At 44.3% G+C, this 22,045-nt stretch overlaps 2 protein-coding genes across 2 annotated transcripts; both read right to left on the reverse strand.

Moving 5' to 3' along the window:
- Positions 1 to 593: 593 nt before the first annotated feature.
- LOC134790134 (COP9 signalosome complex subunit 2) lies at positions 594 to 9,201 on the reverse strand. Its single transcript, XM_063760924.1, has 8 exons — positions 9,054 to 9,201; positions 5,251 to 5,445; positions 4,719 to 4,844; positions 3,186 to 3,353; positions 2,530 to 2,704; positions 1,840 to 1,978; positions 1,307 to 1,639; positions 594 to 767 (listed from the first exon to the last, which is right to left on the reverse strand). Exons 1-8 carry the CDS (start codon positions 9,105 to 9,107, stop codon positions 623 to 625), a joined length of 1,335 nt encoding a protein of 444 aa, XP_063616994.1. The 5' UTR covers positions 9,108 to 9,201; the 3' UTR covers positions 594 to 622.
- Positions 9,202 to 9,778: 577 nt separating this feature from the next.
- On the reverse strand, positions 9,779 to 21,979 carry LOC134790135 (arrestin domain-containing protein 4). The gene is made up of 7 exons (XM_063760925.1): positions 21,806 to 21,979; positions 21,282 to 21,418; positions 20,561 to 20,677; positions 19,984 to 20,201; positions 18,082 to 18,264; positions 13,859 to 14,044; positions 9,779 to 11,253 (listed from the first exon to the last, which is right to left on the reverse strand). The coding sequence occupies exons 2-7, from the start codon at positions 21,400 to 21,402 to the stop codon at positions 11,089 to 11,091; spliced, it is 990 nt and encodes a 329-aa protein (XP_063616995.1). The 5' UTR covers positions 21,403 to 21,418; positions 21,806 to 21,979; the 3' UTR covers positions 9,779 to 11,088.
- Positions 21,980 to 22,045: the final 66 nt, after the last annotated feature.

Consider the following 22,045-nt stretch of genomic DNA (forward strand, 5'->3'; position numbering starts at 1 on the left):
ACCAATATGGAGATCACATTTCTTTGTCAATCTAATATTTTCTTTACAACGCTTAGTAGGTATGTTATGTATGAAATTTACATCACGAAATACGCTAGGCAAACATTTATTTCTTGTAGGAAGCTAATATTTAAAATATTTAAAAGAATACTTAATTCACGTAGGAGTAGTTTTCCATTTTTTGATTGATACAAGTAATTGTCACTTTCAAGACAGGAGATCTTGTATATTTTAATCATCTTTCTTGCACGAATGATACATGAGGCATCAATAAAAAAAATTATATTAACTTCTATACAGAAAAATAATCGGTATGAAATATCATTTATATTTCTAAAATAGCGAATCTAAGTACATATATAAAAAACCTATTAAAAACCGACGACGACTTCTAGCGAAACATGTAAAGCGACACTATAGTTTGGTAAACCGTCAGTAGGAAAGGTGGCAATTCCGCCAAAGGCCGCATTTCAAATGTTGAATTTAGTGTATCGGGTCTTTTTGTTAAGTATCAGTCTGTCTCACACGACCGACGCGTATCTGACCTTAAATTTATCGTAGAAGTAGGAGAGTTCGGGTGTGTAGTAGATTTGAGTAGGAAGTATGGTCGTTATGTGGTGAGCTAGGCCATCTTGTTGACCAGCGCCTGGTGCAGGTTGGCGAGCTGCAGCGTCCACTTGTCCAGCGCCGCGTAGCGCGCCAGGCCGCGCCGCCCCGCCGCCAGCTCCAGCACCAGGTTCACCTGGTCGATGCGGCCGCTGATCGTGCTGCAATGCACAATGCGATACAAACACTACGTCCATATATCACTATACAGGGTGGCCAAAAAATAAGTGCATTCCCTTTGCCAGGGAGATTTTGGGATTACACTGAGCAACTTTTCCTATGGGACATGGAACCGACCCCGAAATTGCGAAAAAAAAATTTGGCCGTTTCATACATTTTGGCTGGTCCATTTTCTATGGGAGGGTAAATTTTTTTTTCGCGATTTCTGGGTTGGTCCCGTAATAAAAGTTGCTCAGTATAATCCCCAAACCTCCCTGGCGACGGGAATGTATTTATTTTTTGGCCGCCGTGTATGAAACACATGTCAAGACGAAAAGGATGAAAAGACAGGACAGGTGCAGTAAGCTGCGGCAGCTATAATATTCTAATTTAAATCACAAGGTGGCAAACGCTCCGACACGCACGATTCCTACCGTATTAATTATGTACCAAATACGTGATGAACTAGAATGATTGAATATCAAACTAACACCAAAGACGCCATAGAATTACTGTTAAAATTGACAAATAAAGTACTCACTTATCCAAAATACAAGTGACTAGTAGATTTTCCACCTCCTTTTCATCTATATTGAGCTCCTTCGATATAAAAGGTATATGAATCCTCGTATAAGGTCCTATTAGCTTGATCAGCACTTGAGTCCTAATGTTCCGGAGTAGGTCCTCGATATGTTCTCTGATGAAGGGGTCGTCCATGATGTTGTTCCGGTTGTGTTTGAGGATGGCCTCGAAGTCGTTGATGTCGTTGTTCTGGTACGCCATCACGAGGTTGGTCATGGCGAGGATCTCGGGGTCGTTCTTGTACGGCTTCGCTTCTTGGGAGTCGAACGGGTTGATTCCGGATTTCATAAGCCTGGAAGAAATGGTTCTGATGTTAGTATTTTTATTTCGTTCCGAAGTCCGTAATGTTCTAACCGAAAGTTTTATATAAAGGTTTTTCGAAATCAAGAAAAGTCTGAAGCGAAACCCAAATAAACCTTTTTTTTAGCCGGTTCCGAACCTCGGTTTAAGGAATGGCAGTCAGTTGAGTTGTGGGTGAATGGGAATACTGACATGTTGGCGAGCACTAGGTACTTGAGGCAGGTGGTGCGGCGGGGCGAGCCGGACTCGTCGTAGTTCTTGAACGCCTCGAAGAAGTCCGTGTGCGCCTTCTCGAACTCGCCCTCGCGGAGGTGCATCTTGCCGCCACATTCTGCAACGGAAATCAATAACATATTCAACAATGGTCTGTCTAAAAGCTGTTAAAAGGTGCTATAGAGTTAGACCAAGAAAAGTCTGCAGAGATTTTACCAGCACACGCAATGCAAGTGTTATTTTAAACGTTAAACTTCTATAAAATTATGACGTATAAATAACACTTCCTCTGCGTGTGCTGTCAAAATCTCTGCATACTTTTCTTGGTCTGACTCTATTAAAGCCTGCGCAAACTGAAACTAAACTCAGTTTCATTCATATGGGGACTTATTGGCGTTATTCATAAACGTCTGTCAAGTCTATTTTAACAAGGCCTTGATAATCGTTTGTCCTAATCTATCTATTGACATTTGTGTTTGTTAGAAAGGGACAAAATTTAACAGGGGTTTGCTAAGTTTGATGAATAAGGGGGTTTCGGTACAGGATAAATTAACATTATCATTTCTTTTTCTACAGCTCATCAACGACTTATAAGTGATAGAATAGTAAACATACAATATATCTTATGTCATATATGAATTACTTAATATGAAAAGTAAGGATTCTGACCTCTGATGACCCCCATGATGAGGGGGTGGGGGATGGCCGACTTGATGTGCAGCGACTGCTCATACAGTGCCTTTAACTTCTTGTTGTTCTTCTGTGCCGTGTACATTTGAATCTCCAGCGCGTATATTTCTAGCAGTTGGGTGCCTTTCTTCAAGTCGTCTTCGCCGTCGTCAGTCTGAATACATAATTTGTTAGTTTTATAAAGGTCCTTGGTTTGATTCGACTATAATTATTATTGTTACTAATTTTGACCACTACGCATTCTCCTAAGAAACCTGTGGAAGAGTCACGTCATGACTAATCAGATTATCCTACAGGTTGATTTTCCATGAAAAGGAGTTGTTTTTTCAAGTCATATTATCCGTTCCATCCTACGAGCCTGCCAATTTAGGCCCACGGAAGAAGAAAAATTCCATACAATCCGGACCTCGAAAAGAGACGAATTTTGAAGGTTGGGTATGGCAACCTGCAAAAATGAAGAGGACTGGGCGTGGCCCCGGGGTCAATAAGTTTGGAGACGAATGACGGGTGTATTCGCCATACATGAGGCGGGGACATTGGAATGATTCATATGAGTGCACGCACCTATACCCATTTGTGCCCGGTGGGGACAAATGGGAATACACCGAGTGAGGTATATGAGTTTCGTCAGTTACCTGGCAGCTCTGGTGGAGTTGCTTGAGGATCTTGGCGAGCTTGTTGAAGTCCCCGCGGTCGTAGTACAGCTTGCCAAGTTTCGTGTTGGTCTTGAACCATAGCCGGTCGTTCTTGGCGTCCTTTAGCGCCTCCAGGGTGGTCTCGTAGAAGTCTTGTAGGAGTTCCATCTGGAAGTTACAAATGTCGCCAAATTTTAAAGCAAAAAAATTTAATTCATTTTGTCTTATGCATTTGTAATCTATTTATTTACTTTAGTGGTAGTTTCACCTTTAAATAATCAACCAAATCTATCAATGAAGCCTCAATAAGTGTGGTTCAAATAAGCCGTAAGCAAGGCCACATCCTCTACAAGATACTATAAAAAGTATGTTTATCTTATAAAGATACAGAAAGCACAATATACAATTACTGTAACATTGATGGCGCATAGCATAGGTACGTAAGTATGAAGTTCAAATTCCAGGAATCCCTGCACTATACTCTGTATCTTTAGGTATTTGAATAAATGTAAACAATTTGTACATTTTTGGGTAGTTTTAACATTTATTGGTTAACCAATCAAATACAAGACCGCCTGGATCTGTCAATGAACGACCTGACTTTAACCTACATTATTTGATCATGTAATTTCATTTCATTTCATTTATTTATTTCAACATAAACTTACAGTGAAGCACCAAACGTTTACATGAGACGTACGACTATTATATTACATTATATGTTATACCTATATCTAAGAAAGAAAAATAACAGATAGTGAGGCTCTCTGTGCCTTTCCTATCCAAGCAGGAACTTAGGCCTAGACACCATAACCTTCTTGCAGTTCCAGCAACGCATACTGCAGCACACCTAAAATATCCTCTCATTCGCGCTCTAAAATTTCTGAACGCGCTTCTGTCATGGGCTCCTGAAAGTGATTTGTTTGCAAGTCGATGGGCAAGTGAATGTAGAATCTGTCTGAAGTATTGCGAGGCGATGGATGGTAGTGGTATTTTATAAAACTGTTTTTGTAAAGTGTTGTGTACCGTAGCGTATAAGTTAACTCTAAATTGTACAGTGATTTGGTTTATACTGTCAGACTGTATGAATAAATAAAATAAAAATAAATAAATTTTGTTTGAATAAATAAAATAAAATAAAAATATGTAATGTTTTCATCTACCCCCAAACTGGTGTAAGGAGCCATTTGAGGGTAGATTTTGTTTATTTTTATTTAACTACCTAAAGATACAGACTATAGGCTAGGGGGCTATTCATTAATTACGTCATTTCAAATTGGGGGGGTTGGCCATCGAATGATGGTAGCGTGACGTGATTTTTGGATGATTTTAGGGGGGGGGTCAAAAATCGTCAAAAATCGATGACGTAATTTATGGACAGCCCCTAGGCCTGTATGGCAGGAGACCAAGTATGCAAGATGAGTTAAAGTCTCTCTCTAATTTTAATGTTTATCATAGTTCACCTTCAGCCACTACTTTGTGGCCCAGGATCGGCTCAAACAAAACAAGAGAAAGTATTTAGAAAATACGAACATTTCTCGAGGTGGAGATGTAGTCCAGGATGGAGTTGATGGACTTCTCCGAGTGGTTGCGTGTCACCGCGCTCTTGATGTACGTCAGCAGCTGCTTGTAGCGGGACATCATCTCCGTGAAATTGCTCTGGAAACAATACAACTTGTTTTAGGAATCAACTATTAAGGTTCTAAGTACTCACAATTTTTATACAGATTTCAGGACTTCAGCCATTTAAATTTCTTTGTAAATTATTAAAAACTTGTTCCTAGGGCTTGTTGAATAAATAATGTTTTGATTTTGACTATGTTATCTCACATATGCCAAGCAAAATAGAGACAACCACAACAACATGGTTCTTTTGCCAGGTTTTCTTCAGGCAAGCCATTGTACCTCTTTAGCCTCAAATTCTAAAGTGCCAAGTGGTACTCTATTGCCAAAGCTTTTTCTGATTCAAAGCCTAGCATTAAAAAAAATATCTGCCAATGAAAATAGGCTATGCATCATACTTATTATGCTTGAACAAGCACTTGGTATTTTTACCCAGACTCACCAATTTAAAATTAATCTTAATCATCTGTTTGAGGGCCTTGAAGCCCCACTCGCCCTTGTCCCCGCCCTCCAGGTCCAGCACCTTCTGGAAGCTGAGCAGCGCCTCCTTCGGCTCGTCCTCCTTCAGCGCCTTGCTGTTGTAGTACTGGTTCTCCAGGTCCACGTCCGGCTCCGAGTTGCTGTCTTCCGAGTATTCCTGTGGGATGATGGGCATGTGATTTATATTGTTTTTATGCATTAACTTACATATATTTTGGCACTATTCTTGACATATCTTTGACGACTTATATAGTTTGACTGGCAGCAGTTGAAGTTTAATTAAAATATGAATGGAATACTTTATCTGACTTTATCATATAGAGCCTTTCCAATTAATTCACCCTTAACCTTTTATTCCTATCATAAACCTGCCAAAAAGTATTCTTTGTTTAAGTATTCTCCTCGTTCCTCCTTAAAACCTTGGAAAAGGTAATCGATAAGTATATCAGGGAGAGCTGTCTTCTGAGAAAACCCATACACGACAGTCAACATGCTTACCGCAGGGGCAGATCTACAGAGACTGCCTTGCTGGAGCTAGTTGACAGAGTGGAAAGGGCCTTGGAAGACAAGGACATAGCCATGTCGGCCTTCCTAGATATTGAGGGCGCTTTTGATAATACACCCATTCGGACACTGGTGGAAGGGCTTAGGGCCAAGGAGGTGGATTCCACCACTATCCGCTGGGTGCAAAGCATGCTCTCAAGCAGAGTGGTTAGGCTAGACTTGCTTAACACTACTCTCGAAGTGGCCACTGTGAGAGGCTGCCCGCAGGGAGGTGTCCTATCTCCCTTGCTCTGGACTCTCGCGGTGGATGGACTTCTGCACAAGATGGCGGAACTCCGAATCGACACTCAGGGGTACGCAGACGACCTTGTTGTGACGGTGAGGGGCAACTGCCAAAGTACTTTATCAGACCTTATGCAGAGGGCTCTCAACACCATAAATACATGGTGCGGAGAGAATGAATTGTCTATCAATGCAGATAAGACAATTATAGTACCATTCACGAACAAGAGGAAACTGGACAAACTTAAACCACTTGTCATGAATGGTAAAACTATTCCGTTCTCAACAGAGGTCAAATATCTGGGGGTAACACTGGACCAGAAACTGACCTGGAACAAGCATGTGGACGGAACCATACAAAAGGCTAAATCAGCCTTGGCAATATGCTGTCGTTTGGCAGGCAACAGATGGGGTCTAAAACCCAAAATTGCCTTATGGCTGTACACATCCATAGTGAGGCCGATAGTGTCTTACGCCTCTGTAGCATGGTACAGGAAAACGACGCAGAAGGTAACAGTGATGAAGCTTGGCAGCCTTCAAAGAACTGCCTGTGTCATCGTCACTGGGGCCATGTCATCCTCCCCGACGGCAGCCCTAGAAGCCATACTAAATCTACCACCCCTCCACTTGCATCTAGAATTGGAGGCGAGATCTAGTATGTTTAGAATAGCGGGCGTGAGGAGAGGTAATTGGTTATCGCAAACTCTGAGACTGTTTAATGAATCAGTGTACGATATTCCTGTTCTTGGGATGCCAACCGACACTATGTCACCCAAATTTTGTCCACTCAAACTTTACTCAGTGGAAATCCCCAAACGGGAGGACTGGTCAAACAGTCAAATTAAGTGGAAAGAAGGAAGCCTGAGGTGGTACACTGATGGCTCCAAATCCGGATCTGAAGTAGGTTGCGGAGTATACGGTGAAGCGCCTAGGAAAAGCATAAGATAAACCATTCTAAAACTAAAATAATGGTAGTGGATAGGGCAAATATACTTCCAGTTACCGACGTACTCCGCCAGTACGAAAAAGTCAGCGAGTTTGTGTATCTTGGGTCGTTAATAACCTGCGACGGTGGCAGCACTGACGAAATACGCCGTAGAGCTGGTATGGCTAAGAGTGCTATGGCTAACCTTGACAAGATCTGGAGGAACAGAGGTATTCGACGTACGACTAAGGTGCGATTGGTTCGAGCTCTTGTCTTCTCGATATTTATGTACGGTGCCGAAACTTGGAGCCTGAAAAGCTGTGATGTGGCTAAGATTTTCGCTTTTGAAATGTGGTGTTGGCGAAGACTGCTGCGTATACCTTGGACAGCTAGAAGAACTAACATCTCTATTTTGGAAGAACTCAGTATTACCACACGGCTCTCCGAAGCATGCCATGAACGAACCCTTAGATTTTTCGGACACATTATGAGATCATCAATGCATGATATGGAGAAGTGTATCATCTTGGGGCGAATGAATGGTAAACGCGCTCGGGGTGGGGCTCGTAAGAGATGGTCTGACGCCATGAAGAAGGCGAGTGGCGGCAGCCTGCACCGTGCAGTTCACTCGGCTTATGACCGCAACCAGTGGGGACATGTTGCACGTGGTCGCGATCCTCAGCATTGAGGGAACGAGGAAGAAGAAGAAGAAGGAAAAGCATCAGCTTAAACCTAGGACGTTTTTGCTCTATATTCCAGGCAGAGGTATACGCCATTCTAGAATGTGCGTCAATCAATCTGCAAAGCAACTACGGCAACCATACTATCTATATCCATTCGGATAGCCAGGCGGCACTCTTAGCTCTAACCTCCGATGTCACCACATCGAGGCTGGTTGAGAACTGCAGGCAACTATTGAACAACCTTGGAGCCAGGAACAAGGTTGTTCTACGTTGGGTCCCGGGGCATGCGGGTATCGTAGGAAACGAGAAGGCCAACGAACTCGCGCGAGCAGGGGCTAAGGGGAAGAACTACAGTCCTGAGCCCTTTTGTGGTATCCCCAAAAGCCTAACGCGGCTCACCCTAAAGACCTACTGTCACTACAAAACCATTCAACTCTGGAGAGAAACAACAGGTTTGAACCATTCCAAAGCGCTTATCAAGGCCTTCAGCAAAAAGGCGTCCTCGAACGCCTTAGCGCTGTCTAGGAACCAACTGCGCAACTTGGTAAGGGTGCTTACCGGGCATTGCGGCCTAAATAAGCACATGCGCACCATGGGGAAACGTGACATAGGGCGGTGCAGACTCTGCATGGAGGCGGAGGAGACGCCCTTGCACATCCTCACAGAGTGCCCTTGCCTAATGCGTACTCGTGACCTAATCTTGGGCGGACACATATTACGCCCGGAGGAGGTAAAGTCTCTCGAGACCAAAAGGATCCTGCAGCTATTCGAAGTTGCAGGGTTGGATCGAGAGTTGTAATAGGTGGCCATCACAATAGATCAGGAATGGTTGCAGTGATACATAGGCTTTGGAGCCTTATATAGCCCCTAATAAAGAAGAAGAAGAAGAAGAATTCTTTGTTTGAATTCCAGGTGTTGGTGATAATGCTACTTTATTACATAAATAAATTTAAACAAATTATATTAGAGCTAACCAACATGCATGGGGTTTGTAATTATAATTAACCACTCTATATAAATAACAAAAACAAATAACTGAGTAACTTCTGCTAAATAAGTTAATGAACAGTACTAATCCTATTAAAAAAAGTATTATTTGTAAAGATACTTAAAGCGAGTCCCGTAAAGTCTGTAAACATCCTCTGATATGAATTCTTTCCACCAACAAGTTAACTTATAGGTTAGGTCTCGAAACCCAAAAAATGAAAGGCTTATACAAGAAGCAAAGGCAATAAACAGAATAAGAAATGCAATTAAGAATAATATTTTAATACAAAGATTGTGAGGCGGATCACAACAGAAAAACAAAGTACAGTGCGAATGTCATAGTGAAAAACGAAGTTCGCAGATTAAAATAAGTAGAAAACTGACCAAGCCGTAGTCCTCCTCCTCCTCGCACATGTAGTCGTCGTCGTTATCAGACATTATTAGAGGCGGAAACTGTTTTGGAAAATGAAAATTATGGATATTAGAAAATTTGGGGGAAATAAACAGCCGCTGACGTGAGAAGAGTGACACTGACGTTAGTTTTTTTTTGGCGTTTGGTTAATTGTTGCCAGTAATTTAAAAAAATGCGGTTGCACATAGCAAGTAATTGCGCAAGTTACACTCAGACACTCACTGCTTCCCTCTTAAGCACATAGAGTACGGCGGACTGGATCATGTTACCAGTGCTCTGCATGTTATTTATGGGTGTCTGTGATATATGCTCAAATCCAATGAGATATCATAGGCAGCCCTTTAAAAGAGGTTGACTGGTAGACTTGTAGAGAATCCCTTATGGCATTAGACCGCTTTCTGTACTGTAGGGTTATCTTTTGCGCAAAAAATGGTTAAATAAATAAATGAATAACTTGCGCAAATCAAATCATAAACTATCTAAGTGCGCAAGCTACGTACTCCGTGTGCAAGCATCCAAATTGATTTGAAGCAAGTTTCCAAATTGATTTGAAACAACAGTAAATTAGCCCATATTTTCAAAAACACACAATAAAAAATATCTACAGTAGTTCAAGGTACAGTTTTACAACTTCTTTATAGCCCCATTTGATTCATTAGAGTGAAAGGGTTAATAGGAATTTAAAAAAACGCATATATTCCTTAAAAGTATATTTTATTTTCATAGATCATAATTATTACACTGGACGGACTGGTTTATCACAGGTTAGTCGTATAAACTGTTATATTAAAAATACATTTTTACTTTTATAGTAATAAAATATCATATTCAGAACGTAAATAACACGAATCTTAAACCTAACTCCATATACTCCAATTTTTATACCTTAAAAGTACCTGTAATTATTGCGAATATTCGAGAGCATTCATAAAAACATAAAACATATAAAATTCATTGTTAAACGACATAATAAACAAGTGTTAAATAATAAAAATAACTGCAGTAATGTGATGGCACAAAAGTCATTTATAAGTGGGAAAGTGCGCCGCCAATATGTGAAAATACAAAAATTAAATCTTTACAAATACCTACTTAATCCTTTGAATGCCAAGAACCCTTAAAATTGTCGAGCTCTCTCAAAGTAACATTCATGCTTTCAATGAAGGTAAACTTTTATTGACAGTCTTGAATCGTGTACTAGTAATATAGTACGTGTGTGTGACATTTCTTATATGACGAACGGCCGTCAAAGGGTTAAGACGTTTGAAATAGACGCAAAGTACATATTGCGGCGTTTGTGTATTTATAGCTTACATAAAACCTAAGCGTATTTATTATGCATTTCCATATTAAAGTACGTTTCATAATTGAAAATAAAAAAACGTAGTCAAAAATAAAACACATCAACATTTATTGCGAGGAATTAAATTACAAAATAGTAGTACATTAGAAATAAGTCGAAATAAAAAGTCAATTCGTCGCAATAAAATAATGGTTTAATTTAGTTTAAGAATTTTTTGAGCATGTACCCAGACAGTACAGATCTAGATTTCGATTCCTAGATTTAGTTATAGTGTAACTGGATACAGACCAGCTAGGCGGGTTCTCTGGTAGTAGGCGCTTCTCGCTACAAAATGGAAAATGCGTTTTATCGGCTAAGCTTGTGCTGGCAGTGAATGTGTTTATTCAAAGCTATTGTTCTTTTAAGCGGTTGTGGGCTACCGAAAAGACGGCCTTATCGTTATGAGTGAAAAGAAGTTAATAAGAAGTTCCGTTGAAACACGAACGAGTATGTACCCAGTATTTGCCAGCGTCTTCAACTGCATATGACAGACATATGCATTGCCAATGCCGATATAGATGTCGTCATAAGATTTAATTCTGCATTTTCTCAGCCAGCCATGGGCGAAAGATGGGCAACATTCAGCCATATGACTGACTCCTATTTAGACGAGAAGAGGTAAGTACCTAGGTACCCAGTAACCCCAGGAGTTGTTGTTTGTTGTGTCAATGTTGTGGTTTCTCGGCGAGCCAGGGTCGGAAGATGGGCAGCGTGCTGGGGTAGATGGGGGGAGGAGCAGAGTCTCGCTCTGAAGCGAAGGGGTACGTGCCGAGGAGGATCGGGAGCTGTAGTTTCACTTCCTTCTCCAGGCTCTTCGGCTCGATTATGAACTGGAAACAAAGAAAAATATAAGTGTTTTTGAATGCACCAAGCCGCTATAGGCATTAAAACACAATAGGTAAATTCTGAACGAATAAAAACTTAAAAGACAACCAATTTTATATCGAAAAATTTCCTCATTTTGAGCAGTTCTTGTTAAGTATGATTTCACTTAGTTTAGGTAAACTATAACTAGTTTTCCTCCTATAACCTGGAACACTGACATTCGTACGAAGATTCGTGAATTGTGCGAAAGTCTGGGCACGCATGTGTGTTCAATAAATCCAAAATTCCGAGTACGAGAGACCCACTAGCATGACATGACATGTGAGACTCACAAACACGTCGTACTGCACTTGTATGAGATGGCAGCCGCGCAGGTTGGTGGGCGGCAGCGGCGGGATGTACAGCAGCTCGCGCCGCCACGTGTCGGTGCCGCCGGGCCGCACCTAGTATTACATGTGAGACTCACAAACACGTCGTACTGCACTTGTATGAGATGGCAGCCGCGCAGGTTGGTGGGCGGCAGCGGCGGGATGTACAGCAGCTCGCGCCGCCACGTGTCGGTGCCGCCGGGCCGCACCTAGTATTACATGTGAGACTCACAAACACGTCGTACTGCACTTGTATGAGATGGCAGCCGCGCAGGTTGGTGGGCGGCAGCGGCGGGATGTACAGCAGCTCGCGCCGCCACGTGTCGGTGCCGCCGGGCCGCACCTAGTATTACATGTGAGACTCACAAACACGTCGTACTGCACTTGTATGAGATGGCAGCCGCGCAGGTTGGTGGGCGGCAGCGGCGGGATGTACAGCAGCTCGCGCCGCCACGTGTCGGTGCCGCCGGGCCGCACCTAGTATTACATGTGAGACTCACAAACACGTCGTACTGCACTTGTATGAGATGGCAGCCGCGCAGGTTGGTGGGCGGCAGCGGCGGGATGTACAGCAGCTCGCGCCGCCACGTGTCGGTGCCGCCGGGCCGCACCTAGTATTACATGTGAGACTCACAAACACGTCGTACTGCACTTGTATGAGATGGCAGCCGCGCAGGTTGGTGGGCGGCAGCGGCGGGATGTACAGCAGCTCGCGCCGCCACGTGTCGGTGCCGCCGGGCCGCACCTAGTATTACATGTGAGACTCACAAACACGTCGTACTGCACTTGTATGAGATGGCAGCCGCGCAGGTTGGTGGGCGGCAGCGGCGGGATGTACAGCAGCTCGCGCCGCCACGTGTCGGTGCCGCCGGGCCGCACCTAGTATTACATGTGAGACTCACAAACACGTCGTACTGCACTTGTATGAGATGGCAGCCGCGCAGGTTGGTGGGCGGCAGCGGCGGGATGTACAGCAGCTCGCGCCGCCACGTGTCGGTGCCGCCGGGCCGCACCTAGTATTACATGTGAGACTCACAAACACGTCGTACTGCACTTGTATGAGATGGCAGCCGCGCAGGTTGGTGGGCGGCAGCGGCGGGATGTACAGCAGCTCGCGCCGCCACGTGTCGGTGCCGCCGGGCCGCACCTAGTATTACATGTGAGACTCACAAACACGTCGTACTGCACTTGTATGAGATGGCAGCCGCGCAGGTTGGTGGGCGGCAGCGGCGGGATGTACAGCAGCTCGCGCCGCCACGTGTCGGTGCCGCCGGGCCGCACCTAGTATTACATGTGAGACTCACAAACACGTCGTACTGCACTTGTATGAGATGGCAGCCGCGCAGGTTGGTGGGCGGCAGCGGCGGGATGTACAGCAGCTCGCGCCGCCACGTGTCGGTGCCGCCGGGCCGCACCTAGTATTACATGTGAGACTCACAAACACGTCGTACTGCACTTGTATGAGATGGCAGCCGCGCAGGTTGGTGGGCGGCAGCGGCGGGATGTACAGCAGCTCGCGCCGCCACGTGTCGGTGCCGCCGGGCCGCACCTAGTATTACATGTGAGACTCACAAACACGTCGTACTGCACTTGTATGAGATGGCAGCCGCGCAGGTTGGTGGGCGGCAGCGGCGGGATGTACAGCAGCTCGCGCCGCCACGTGTCGGTGCCGCCGGGCCGCACCTAGTATTACATGTGAGACTCACAAACACGTCGTACTGCACTTGTATGAGATGGCAGCCGCGCAGGTTGGTGGGCGGCAGCGGCGGGATGTACAGCAGCTCGCGCCGCCACGTGTCGGTGCCGCCGGGCCGCACCTAGTATTACATGTGAGACTCACAAACACGTCGTACTGCACTTGTATGAGATGGCAGCCGCGCAGGTTGGTGGGCGGCAGCGGCGGGATGTACAGCAGCTCGCGCCGCCACGTGTCGGTGCCGCCGGGCCGCACCTAGTATTACATGTGAGACTCACAAACACGTCGTACTGCACTTGTATGAGATGGCAGCCGCGCAGGTTGGTGGGCGGCAGCGGCGGGATGTACAGCAGCTCGCGCCGCCACGTGTCGGTGCCGCCGGGCCGCACCTAGTATTACATGTGAGACTCACAAACACGTCGTACTGCACTTGTATGAGATGGCAGCCGCGCAGGTTGGTGGGCGGCAGCGGCGGGATGTACAGCAGCTCGCGCCGCCACGTGTCGGTGCCGCCGGGCCGCACCTAGTATTACATGTGAGACTCACAAACACGTCGTACTGCACTTGTATGAGATGGCAGCCGCGCAGGTTGGTGGGCGGCAGCGGCGGGATGTACAGCAGCTCGCGCCGCCACGTGTCGGTGCCGCCGGGCCGCACCTTGCCGCGCGTCAGGGCGGCCAGCTCGCGCACTTCCTTCGCGCACACTTTGCCGTGAGCTGAGTATTGGATTGTCTGTGAGGAGAAATCATTTGGTCAGTTTTGCAACGTGAGGTTACAATGAAAATAATAAAATATAACATTACGATACAAGTGCGAAAAATATATATTAAAAGCAACCGAAGGGAGTGTTTTAGGGACCACCCTGCCTAAGAAAGGTTTCTTAAGGAAAGGGGTCCCACCCTTACATTAAAGCAAAATGTGAGACGCAATACACATTGGACAAAGAAATTGGATAGGTGGAGTACCACCCTTAAATCGACACGAGATCCGAATTACCTTTTCGCACGTGTAACAAGTTTTACAGTAGGTACATATGGCCCTTCAAATTTTCAAACAGGCACGTAATGTGCTGCTTTACCGCACTAGTGCGGTACAATATGTAGGAGTGGCCAGAGATGGCCAAATTTATTCAAATGACGAATAAGAATAACAAAATTTATCGCGAATGACGAATAAAAATGTCGGATGATTATTCTTATTTGAATAAATTACTCGTCGAATAACTTATCCGCGAATAATTTATTCGTCGAATGAATTGCCACGAATAATTTGTTTATTGGAATACCTTGTTAACTTTTCACGGTTTAGAATGATTTGGCAATTGTGATGTGCAATGCAGCTATCTGCAACTACCTAAATAGTTACTGTAAATATAAATTATACGCTGTGAGGTTCGCTCTGAAGCAAACAACTGCTAAGAAATCTCTTTCTAGGCCAGGCTTTTAACCCTTAATAATCTTTAACTAGTCAGAACAAATATACAGTAAAAAAAAAACAACGGGTTGCACTCCGGGAGTGCCGACAGAAGTGCAAACTCAATGACTAGTCCAAAATGTCTGCAGCACTATGTATAATTGACCCATCCTCCTTTCTATTGAAAAACTTTAGTTCCGAAATTGCTGGCCAGTGAGCTTAAATTTGTAGCGTTAATGGGGTTGGCAACTGTCAAAGGTTTGCCTAGATGGCGCCATCATAGCTTGCCCCTTTTTCTATGAGATTTGGCTTAAATAGCTGGCATCCAGGGTATTAAAAAAACAAAAATTTGACACAATTCTAGGGATTGACGGGGCAAGCTATGATGGCGCCATCTGCTAAAAACTTCCACCGGCCAACCCCATTGTTTAAAATTCGAATAGAAATTGTAAAGTTACCTTGCAGACCTCGCATCTAAATATATTTGGTCATGATATTTTGAGTTTTATTCACCAGTACTAGAGTTCACTTTTATTAGCGATTTCATCAAGATGTAGCTTTATTGAATTATATTGGAGTGATATAAAGTTAGAATGTAACTGTGAGATCCTCGTATTTCAGCCCGTACAAGATTAGAACATTAAGCTTTATTGCTTAATATAAAAGTCCAGTTTTTAATAATTGACCTGATTATGATACGTTATGACTAAAGTTCTTTGGTGAATAACATTGTCCGTCACACATAACATAAAGTCACGCAAGCGCCCTGCGCCGCCTACATGAAACAGCAGGCTCAGGCATACATTTTCGCCGTGTGGTAGAAAGAGAGGAGAGACGCCTTACGCGTTACGCGTTACGCTGTCTCGAGTTTATCATTTTTTCCCCACCTCAAAAAGTGCTCAGCGCCGCTAAAGAAGTTTACACTTCAACAAGTTATATTAAACGTGTTATTATTCGTGTTGTTTATTTAAATGGGATAAGCCAAAAAACTTAAATATTTTTCGTGGATTTATTGGAATGAAATAACGAATAAAATGCTTGATTATGATTCTGATTCTAAATCATTCATCATTTGTAAAGAGGTCGAATGATTTATCAGCGAATTTTTCCGCTTCGCGAATAAATCATAAAATATAGTTGGTCAAGCAGATCTTGTCAGTAGAAAAGGGCGCGAAATTAAAATTTTCTATGAGACGATACCCCTTCGCGCCTACATTTTTTAAATTTGCCGCCTTTTTCTACTGACAAGATTTGCTTGACCATCTATATTGTGAATTATTGTTTATTCGAATGATTATTCCGACAAAAGTTTATTCGAATGATGCTCATCTCTGGGAGTGGCCAATAACTATAGCAACTCAACCACCGTACTCATTTCAAATCAAAATCTTATATTCACAGTTCACACTAATTACTGTTACATATAAAGTGTGATGAAAAAATTGCAAAATTTCCGCTCAACCGAACACCACAACAAAATCAATAAAATAATAAGTATAACCCACGTCAAACAAACGATAGCGCCATCTAACTCGCGCGCAGAGACATCTAGCGATCAATTGGAGAATTACATCCCAAACTATAGGAATGATTTTATCATTTTTAGGGTTCCGTACCCAAAAGGGTAAAAAGAAAACGGGACCCTATTACTAAGACTCCGCTGTCCGTCCGTCTGTCTGTCTGTCACCAGGCTGTATCTCATGAACTATGATTTGATAATAGCTAGGCAGTTGAAATTTTCACAGACGAAACGCCTGATGGTAAGCTATTACCGTCGCCTATGGACACGGGCGACAACAGAGGGGTTGGAACTGCGTTGCCGGCCTTTGAGATGAAAGTACACTCTTTTCCGGTCGGAGCGACAGTTATTCCACAGTTTAGATTAGGTCACTTAAAATCGTCAATTTAAGGGATTACAGAATACAGATTTTTATTGGTAAAATAAAAGTACATTTTACAAGTCAAAATAAAATACAAATCAAATTTAGTGAGCGGTCGGCAACCTTTTAGCAGCCAAGGGCCAATAGTAGTTAACGGAGGTGACGCGGGCCGTACTTTGTTAATATTTATGACTTTATGAGACATTGTCGTTTGTCACTATTACATACAAAATAGCCAAGGCGCCTCTCGGGCAGCAAGTGACAGTTTCGCGAGCCGCATGCGGCCCGCGGGCCGCAGGTTGCCGACCGCAGTCTTAAAGCAATACAAAAGTCACAAATTATGGTCAAAGTCTGGCACCCGCACTTTACTGACGAAACGCTTCTAACAAAATGGCAATACATCGTGACGTCACCATGTAACGTTTGAGGCCGTTTCCATGTATGGAAATTAAGGAAATTGCGATTTTGTCGGTGAAATATTGCGTTTATGTATATTGTTGCTATGCTCCACGCTGCATTATTACCTCCGTGAGAGTAGCGCGGGTCCCGCGTATAGTGGTCCGGGAGTGGTTGGCCAGGGCGGCACTCAGGGCGATGGTCTCGCCGGGCACGTAGGCGCCGCGGTCCAGCGTGACGCGGCACGCCACGCTGCATTATTACCTCCGTGAGAGTAGCGCGGGTCCCGCGTATAGTGGTCCGGGAGTGGTTGGCCAGGGCGGCACTCAGGGCGATGGTCTCGCCGGGCACGTAGGCGCCGCGGTCCAGCGTGACGCGGCACGCCACGCTGCATTATTACCTCCGTGAGAGTAGCGCGGGTCCCGCGTATAGTGGTCCGGGAGTGGTTGGCCAGGGCGGCACTCAGGGCGATGGTCTCGCCGGGCACGTAGGCGCCGCGGTCCAGCGTGACGCGGCACGCCACGCTGCATTATTACCTCCGTGAGAGTAGCGCGGGTCCCGCGTATAGTGGTCCGGGAGTGGTTGGCCAGGGCGGCACTCAGGGCGATGGTCTCGCCGGGCACGTAGGCGCCGCGGTCCAGCGTGACGCGGCACGCCACGCTGCATTATTACCTCCGTGAGAGTAGCGCGGGTCCCGCGTATAGTGGTCCGGGAGTGGTTGGCCAGGGCGGCACTCAGGGCGATGGTCTCGCCGGGCACGTAGGCGCCGCGGTCCAGCGTGACGCGGCACGCCACGCTGCATTATTACCTCCGTGAGAGTAGCGCGGGTCCCGCGTATAGTGGTCCGGGAGTGGTTGGCCAGGGCGGCACTCAGGGCGATGGTCTCGCCGGGCACGTAGGCGCCGCGGTCCAGCGTGACGCGGCACGCCACGCTGCATTATTACCTCCGTGAGAGTAGCGCGGGTCCCGCGTATAGTGGTCCGGGAGTGGTTGGCCAGGGCGGCACTCAGGGCGATGGTCTCGCCGGGCACGTAGGCGCCGCGGTCCAGCGTGACGCGGCACGCCACGCTGCATTATTACCTCCGTGAGAGTAGCGCGGGTCCCGCGTATAGTGGTCCGGGAGTGGTTGGCCAGGGCGGCACTCAGGGCGATGGTCTCGCCGGGCACGTAGGCGCCGCGGTCCAGCGTGACGCGGCACGCCACGCTGCCGCCGCCCACGCAGCCCACGCCGAGGCGGTGCTCCACGCTGCATTCGAATTCTTGCTAAAACGGTAAAATCTTAGATTAGAACAGAGTACTGATTTCAAAAATACCTTTTTTTTAGTTTAAAAGGGCAGATGTAATATGTAACAGGAGCTGTGGATCTGTCAAAGCTTTTTATACATTATTAAGAACACGTTTATACATTATTAAAATCATGACACTTAATTAGTAATCACTAAATCGATTTAATCCAGCCTTACACGGCTAACTCATAGTTAAACAAACTGACATTGAACCAGTCACGGTCAATGGTCGTTATATCACGACCGGATCAAATCATTCCCACAAACCGTCACTACCGCCGGCTTTCATACCAACCAAATTTGAACCTTATAACAACGCTGTAAGATCTACCAATGCTCATTTATATAAACCTTCGTGTGTATTAATAGCAACATACTTAACTAATCATTAATGGACTTACGTGTTTGTAATAAAGTTCGAGAAGTGTCTGTTAACTGTTGACAATAGTAGGTATTAATACCTGTGCTGACATGCGATGCGTTTTGTTGCATGACATGAATGAATACTATTTCGTACTATAGAGTAGCGTGAATAGCGTGATACCGTGACATAAGGCAATTTACCTATTTCACGAAAATAAAGGTTTTTATGTGATTTACGAATCGTGACTATGGCTTGTTACTACGGCCTAAAAAAAGTTTAGAGCCTTTTCACCTGTTACATACCTTCAGAAGTTGTGAACTCTACAAGCGTGAATCAATTTAAAAATAGACTGGATAAACTATCTAACCAGTGAAATTGTGCTAAGTGAACTATGATTTAGACGCACCAGCATCAGCTGTCTGTCTAAAACGAAATAATAATAATGCACATACAAGACAGCAATAACACAGCACAAAAGTGCTACACTGCAATAGTCTTTGCACCTGGCGGGGACCATCTCCGGATGTATCACATTGTGCGTTCGGGGATGGTATCCGCCACGTGTATCCCTTGCTTTTATATTAGTGTCTTAAAGGGCCTCTGCGCTGTTGGCTTCGGCCCCACGTACGCCTCCCAAAGGTCCGGGACCCCATGGTCCCGAGATATGGACAAGACATACAAATAATAATAATAATTCAGACCCCGTTATCAGTGTGAAATTTTATTGAAATGCAGGGGTTGGCACTCACTCTCCCACCGTGCGGGCAAAATTCCGCAAGCTATTGGGTAAAAGTACGCAGGTGAGGTAATTGTTTGCATCATGAAACTTTTAATGGAATTGTCAATAAAATAAAGTTTAACGAATATTTATAAAATTGTCTGATCAATATTTTGGAACCACGTGAGCTGCGGACGCAAAGGGCAAGCAGTTCGACACACGTCGCATTATTGATGTATAATTATGACCTCTATAGTTCATTTAAGTCAAGTTTTGATGCAATAATCAAGCACTATTCAATTTCTTAAGTAAAGTATTAATAGTTATTTAATATTGTTAAATTAGTATGTGGATATTGATCAGACAATTCCATAAATATTCGTTCAACTTTATTGACAATTCCATTGAAATTTTCTTGATGCGAACAATTACCCCACATGCGTACTTTTACCCAATAGCTTGCGGAATTTTACCCGCACGGTAGGGGATTAAGTGCCAACCCTTTGCATTTCAATAAAACATCACCACTGATACCAGGGTATGATAATAATACATTGTACAGGATGCTGACAGACAGCACTTAAAGCAGAACTCTTATATCTGGGAATTATTACCGAGAGAACTGGAGGCTCCAAATTAAGATCGATCGGGTTGCAGACAATAAACACTTGGCGGTTCTTGTGGGTGAGGCCGTTGGGCTCGCGCAGCGCCGCCTTACAGTAGTACTGCACCCAGCCGTGCGTGCCCAGGAACGTGGAGGGCAGCCCCTGCGGCAGCCCCAGCTTGAAGGGGAAGCTATGGATGCCGGGGGAGAGGACTGAGGCGCCGTTTCCTGGGAAAATTACGTCACTGTTAATACGGAAATTTTTATTTAAGTTATTAATATTTATTTAAAATTTATTGCACAAAATAAAACAATTTATAATTGGTATTCTTTCCCCACGAAGATATTGGGAGCTGGTGTAATTATTGTATACTTGATGTTGAGAAAAAAAAGTTGAATAAACTCAATCACATTCTGAACAGGTGCTAACAGTCTTAACTGAATCTTATCACTTTGTAATAAGGTTTGTAATAAGGTCAAATGGTTAGTTAACTATGTAGATTATTGTAGATGATGATATTTGTTAACTGACACTCGTAAACCGTATTGAAATGACATAAGGTCTATTATTCTGAGATTGATGTTACCTGGTTCACCAAGCAGTCGCATCCTGAAGTCAATGTAGTTTTCTTTGTCAAAGAGCCGCTCGTGGCGCCCGGAGCCCACGCGGACCACTCCCTCGCCTACTACATGAAAGTGTAGCCCTGGAAGACAACATAAACAGTATTCTTTTTGTTTCCCTCCTCTAGCATACTTCATTCTGATTACTCATAAGTTTTCATTGGCACATTATATGATATTGGGTGAACATTTGGCATAATATAACAATGCCACACAAGAGAACTTCTTCTTTCTCGCATTATCCTGGCATTTTGCCATGCTATGGCTCATGGGACTCATGGGAGCCTGGGGTCCGCTTGAAAACTAATCTCATGATTTGACCTAGGCACTAGTTTTTATATTAAAACTTCAAATGGCAGTTTTAATGTAAAAACTAGTGCCTTTCAACCCAGAGGGCAAACTAACTGGGATTAGTTCGGTTTCCTCACAATGTTTTTCTTCACCGAAAAGCAACAGGTAAAAAATATCAAATGACATTTTGTACATAAGTTCTGAAAAATTAATTGGTACCAGCCGGGGTTTGAACCCGCGACCTCCGGATTCAAAGTCACACACTCTTACTGCTAGGCCACCAGCGCTTCAAGAGAACATGCATTAAAAATCATAAGCACCAGATAGTCTGTCTTTGACATTAAATTTCAAAGAGCTGGGAATTGGGGGCTATAAGATAATGGCTTTCTCACTTACCAAGTACAGGAGTGTCATCCTGCAGTTCCATAAGCACCTTCCCAGACAGGAACTGCCCTGGGAAGTACAGCAGCGACGTGTTGTCAAACACGATCAGGAACTTCAGCAGCTTCCGCGGCATCTTGGAGCCCCGCCCACTGACAAACAACTACACTTAACACAAACTATAATGTTTCTAATAAGCCATGCCCAGTCAAGAGAAAATCTAATCAACTTACAGCTGAATAATTCAAGACATACACTGTTTAATTTAATGCGTATATTTGGACATGTATTCTAACACCTGTGCAAAGTAGTTTCTAAACCGAACTCGTAACGCGTCAAATCACTTCCTTATTAGTAATTTAAGCGACCAGCGACCACCTTAGGATTTAGAGAAAACCTTGCGTTACGAAAGTTACACCCACGGTGACATTATCCTCGCAAGGTATTACATCGTAGGTTGGACAACAAAGTTGAGAAATAGCACCGAAGGCCATCAAGAATATCAAGATGTATGAGACATGTAAAGAATGCATAATTACCTTGGATTTATCACACCGATAACCACTTATTATGTGATGATTGTATGTTTCACTAATTACTAAGCACTCAATCATACATAATGAAGGTTAAAAAACGAAATAAACATAGATAAATCACTAATCACTAGCACGGCTACGGAATTCCAAAAACTTTACGAAACTTTTGACATTTAAGTAATGGAATCATTCATGCGAAAAGCATCGTTTTATTTTAGAATACTTAATATGTATAATTTAATT

Source organism: Cydia splendana, chromosome 4, assembly GCF_910591565.1.
Source record: "Cydia splendana chromosome 4, ilCydSple1.2, whole genome shotgun sequence".
In the NCBI taxonomy this organism is placed as follows: domain Eukaryota; kingdom Metazoa; phylum Arthropoda; class Insecta; order Lepidoptera; family Tortricidae; genus Cydia; species Cydia splendana.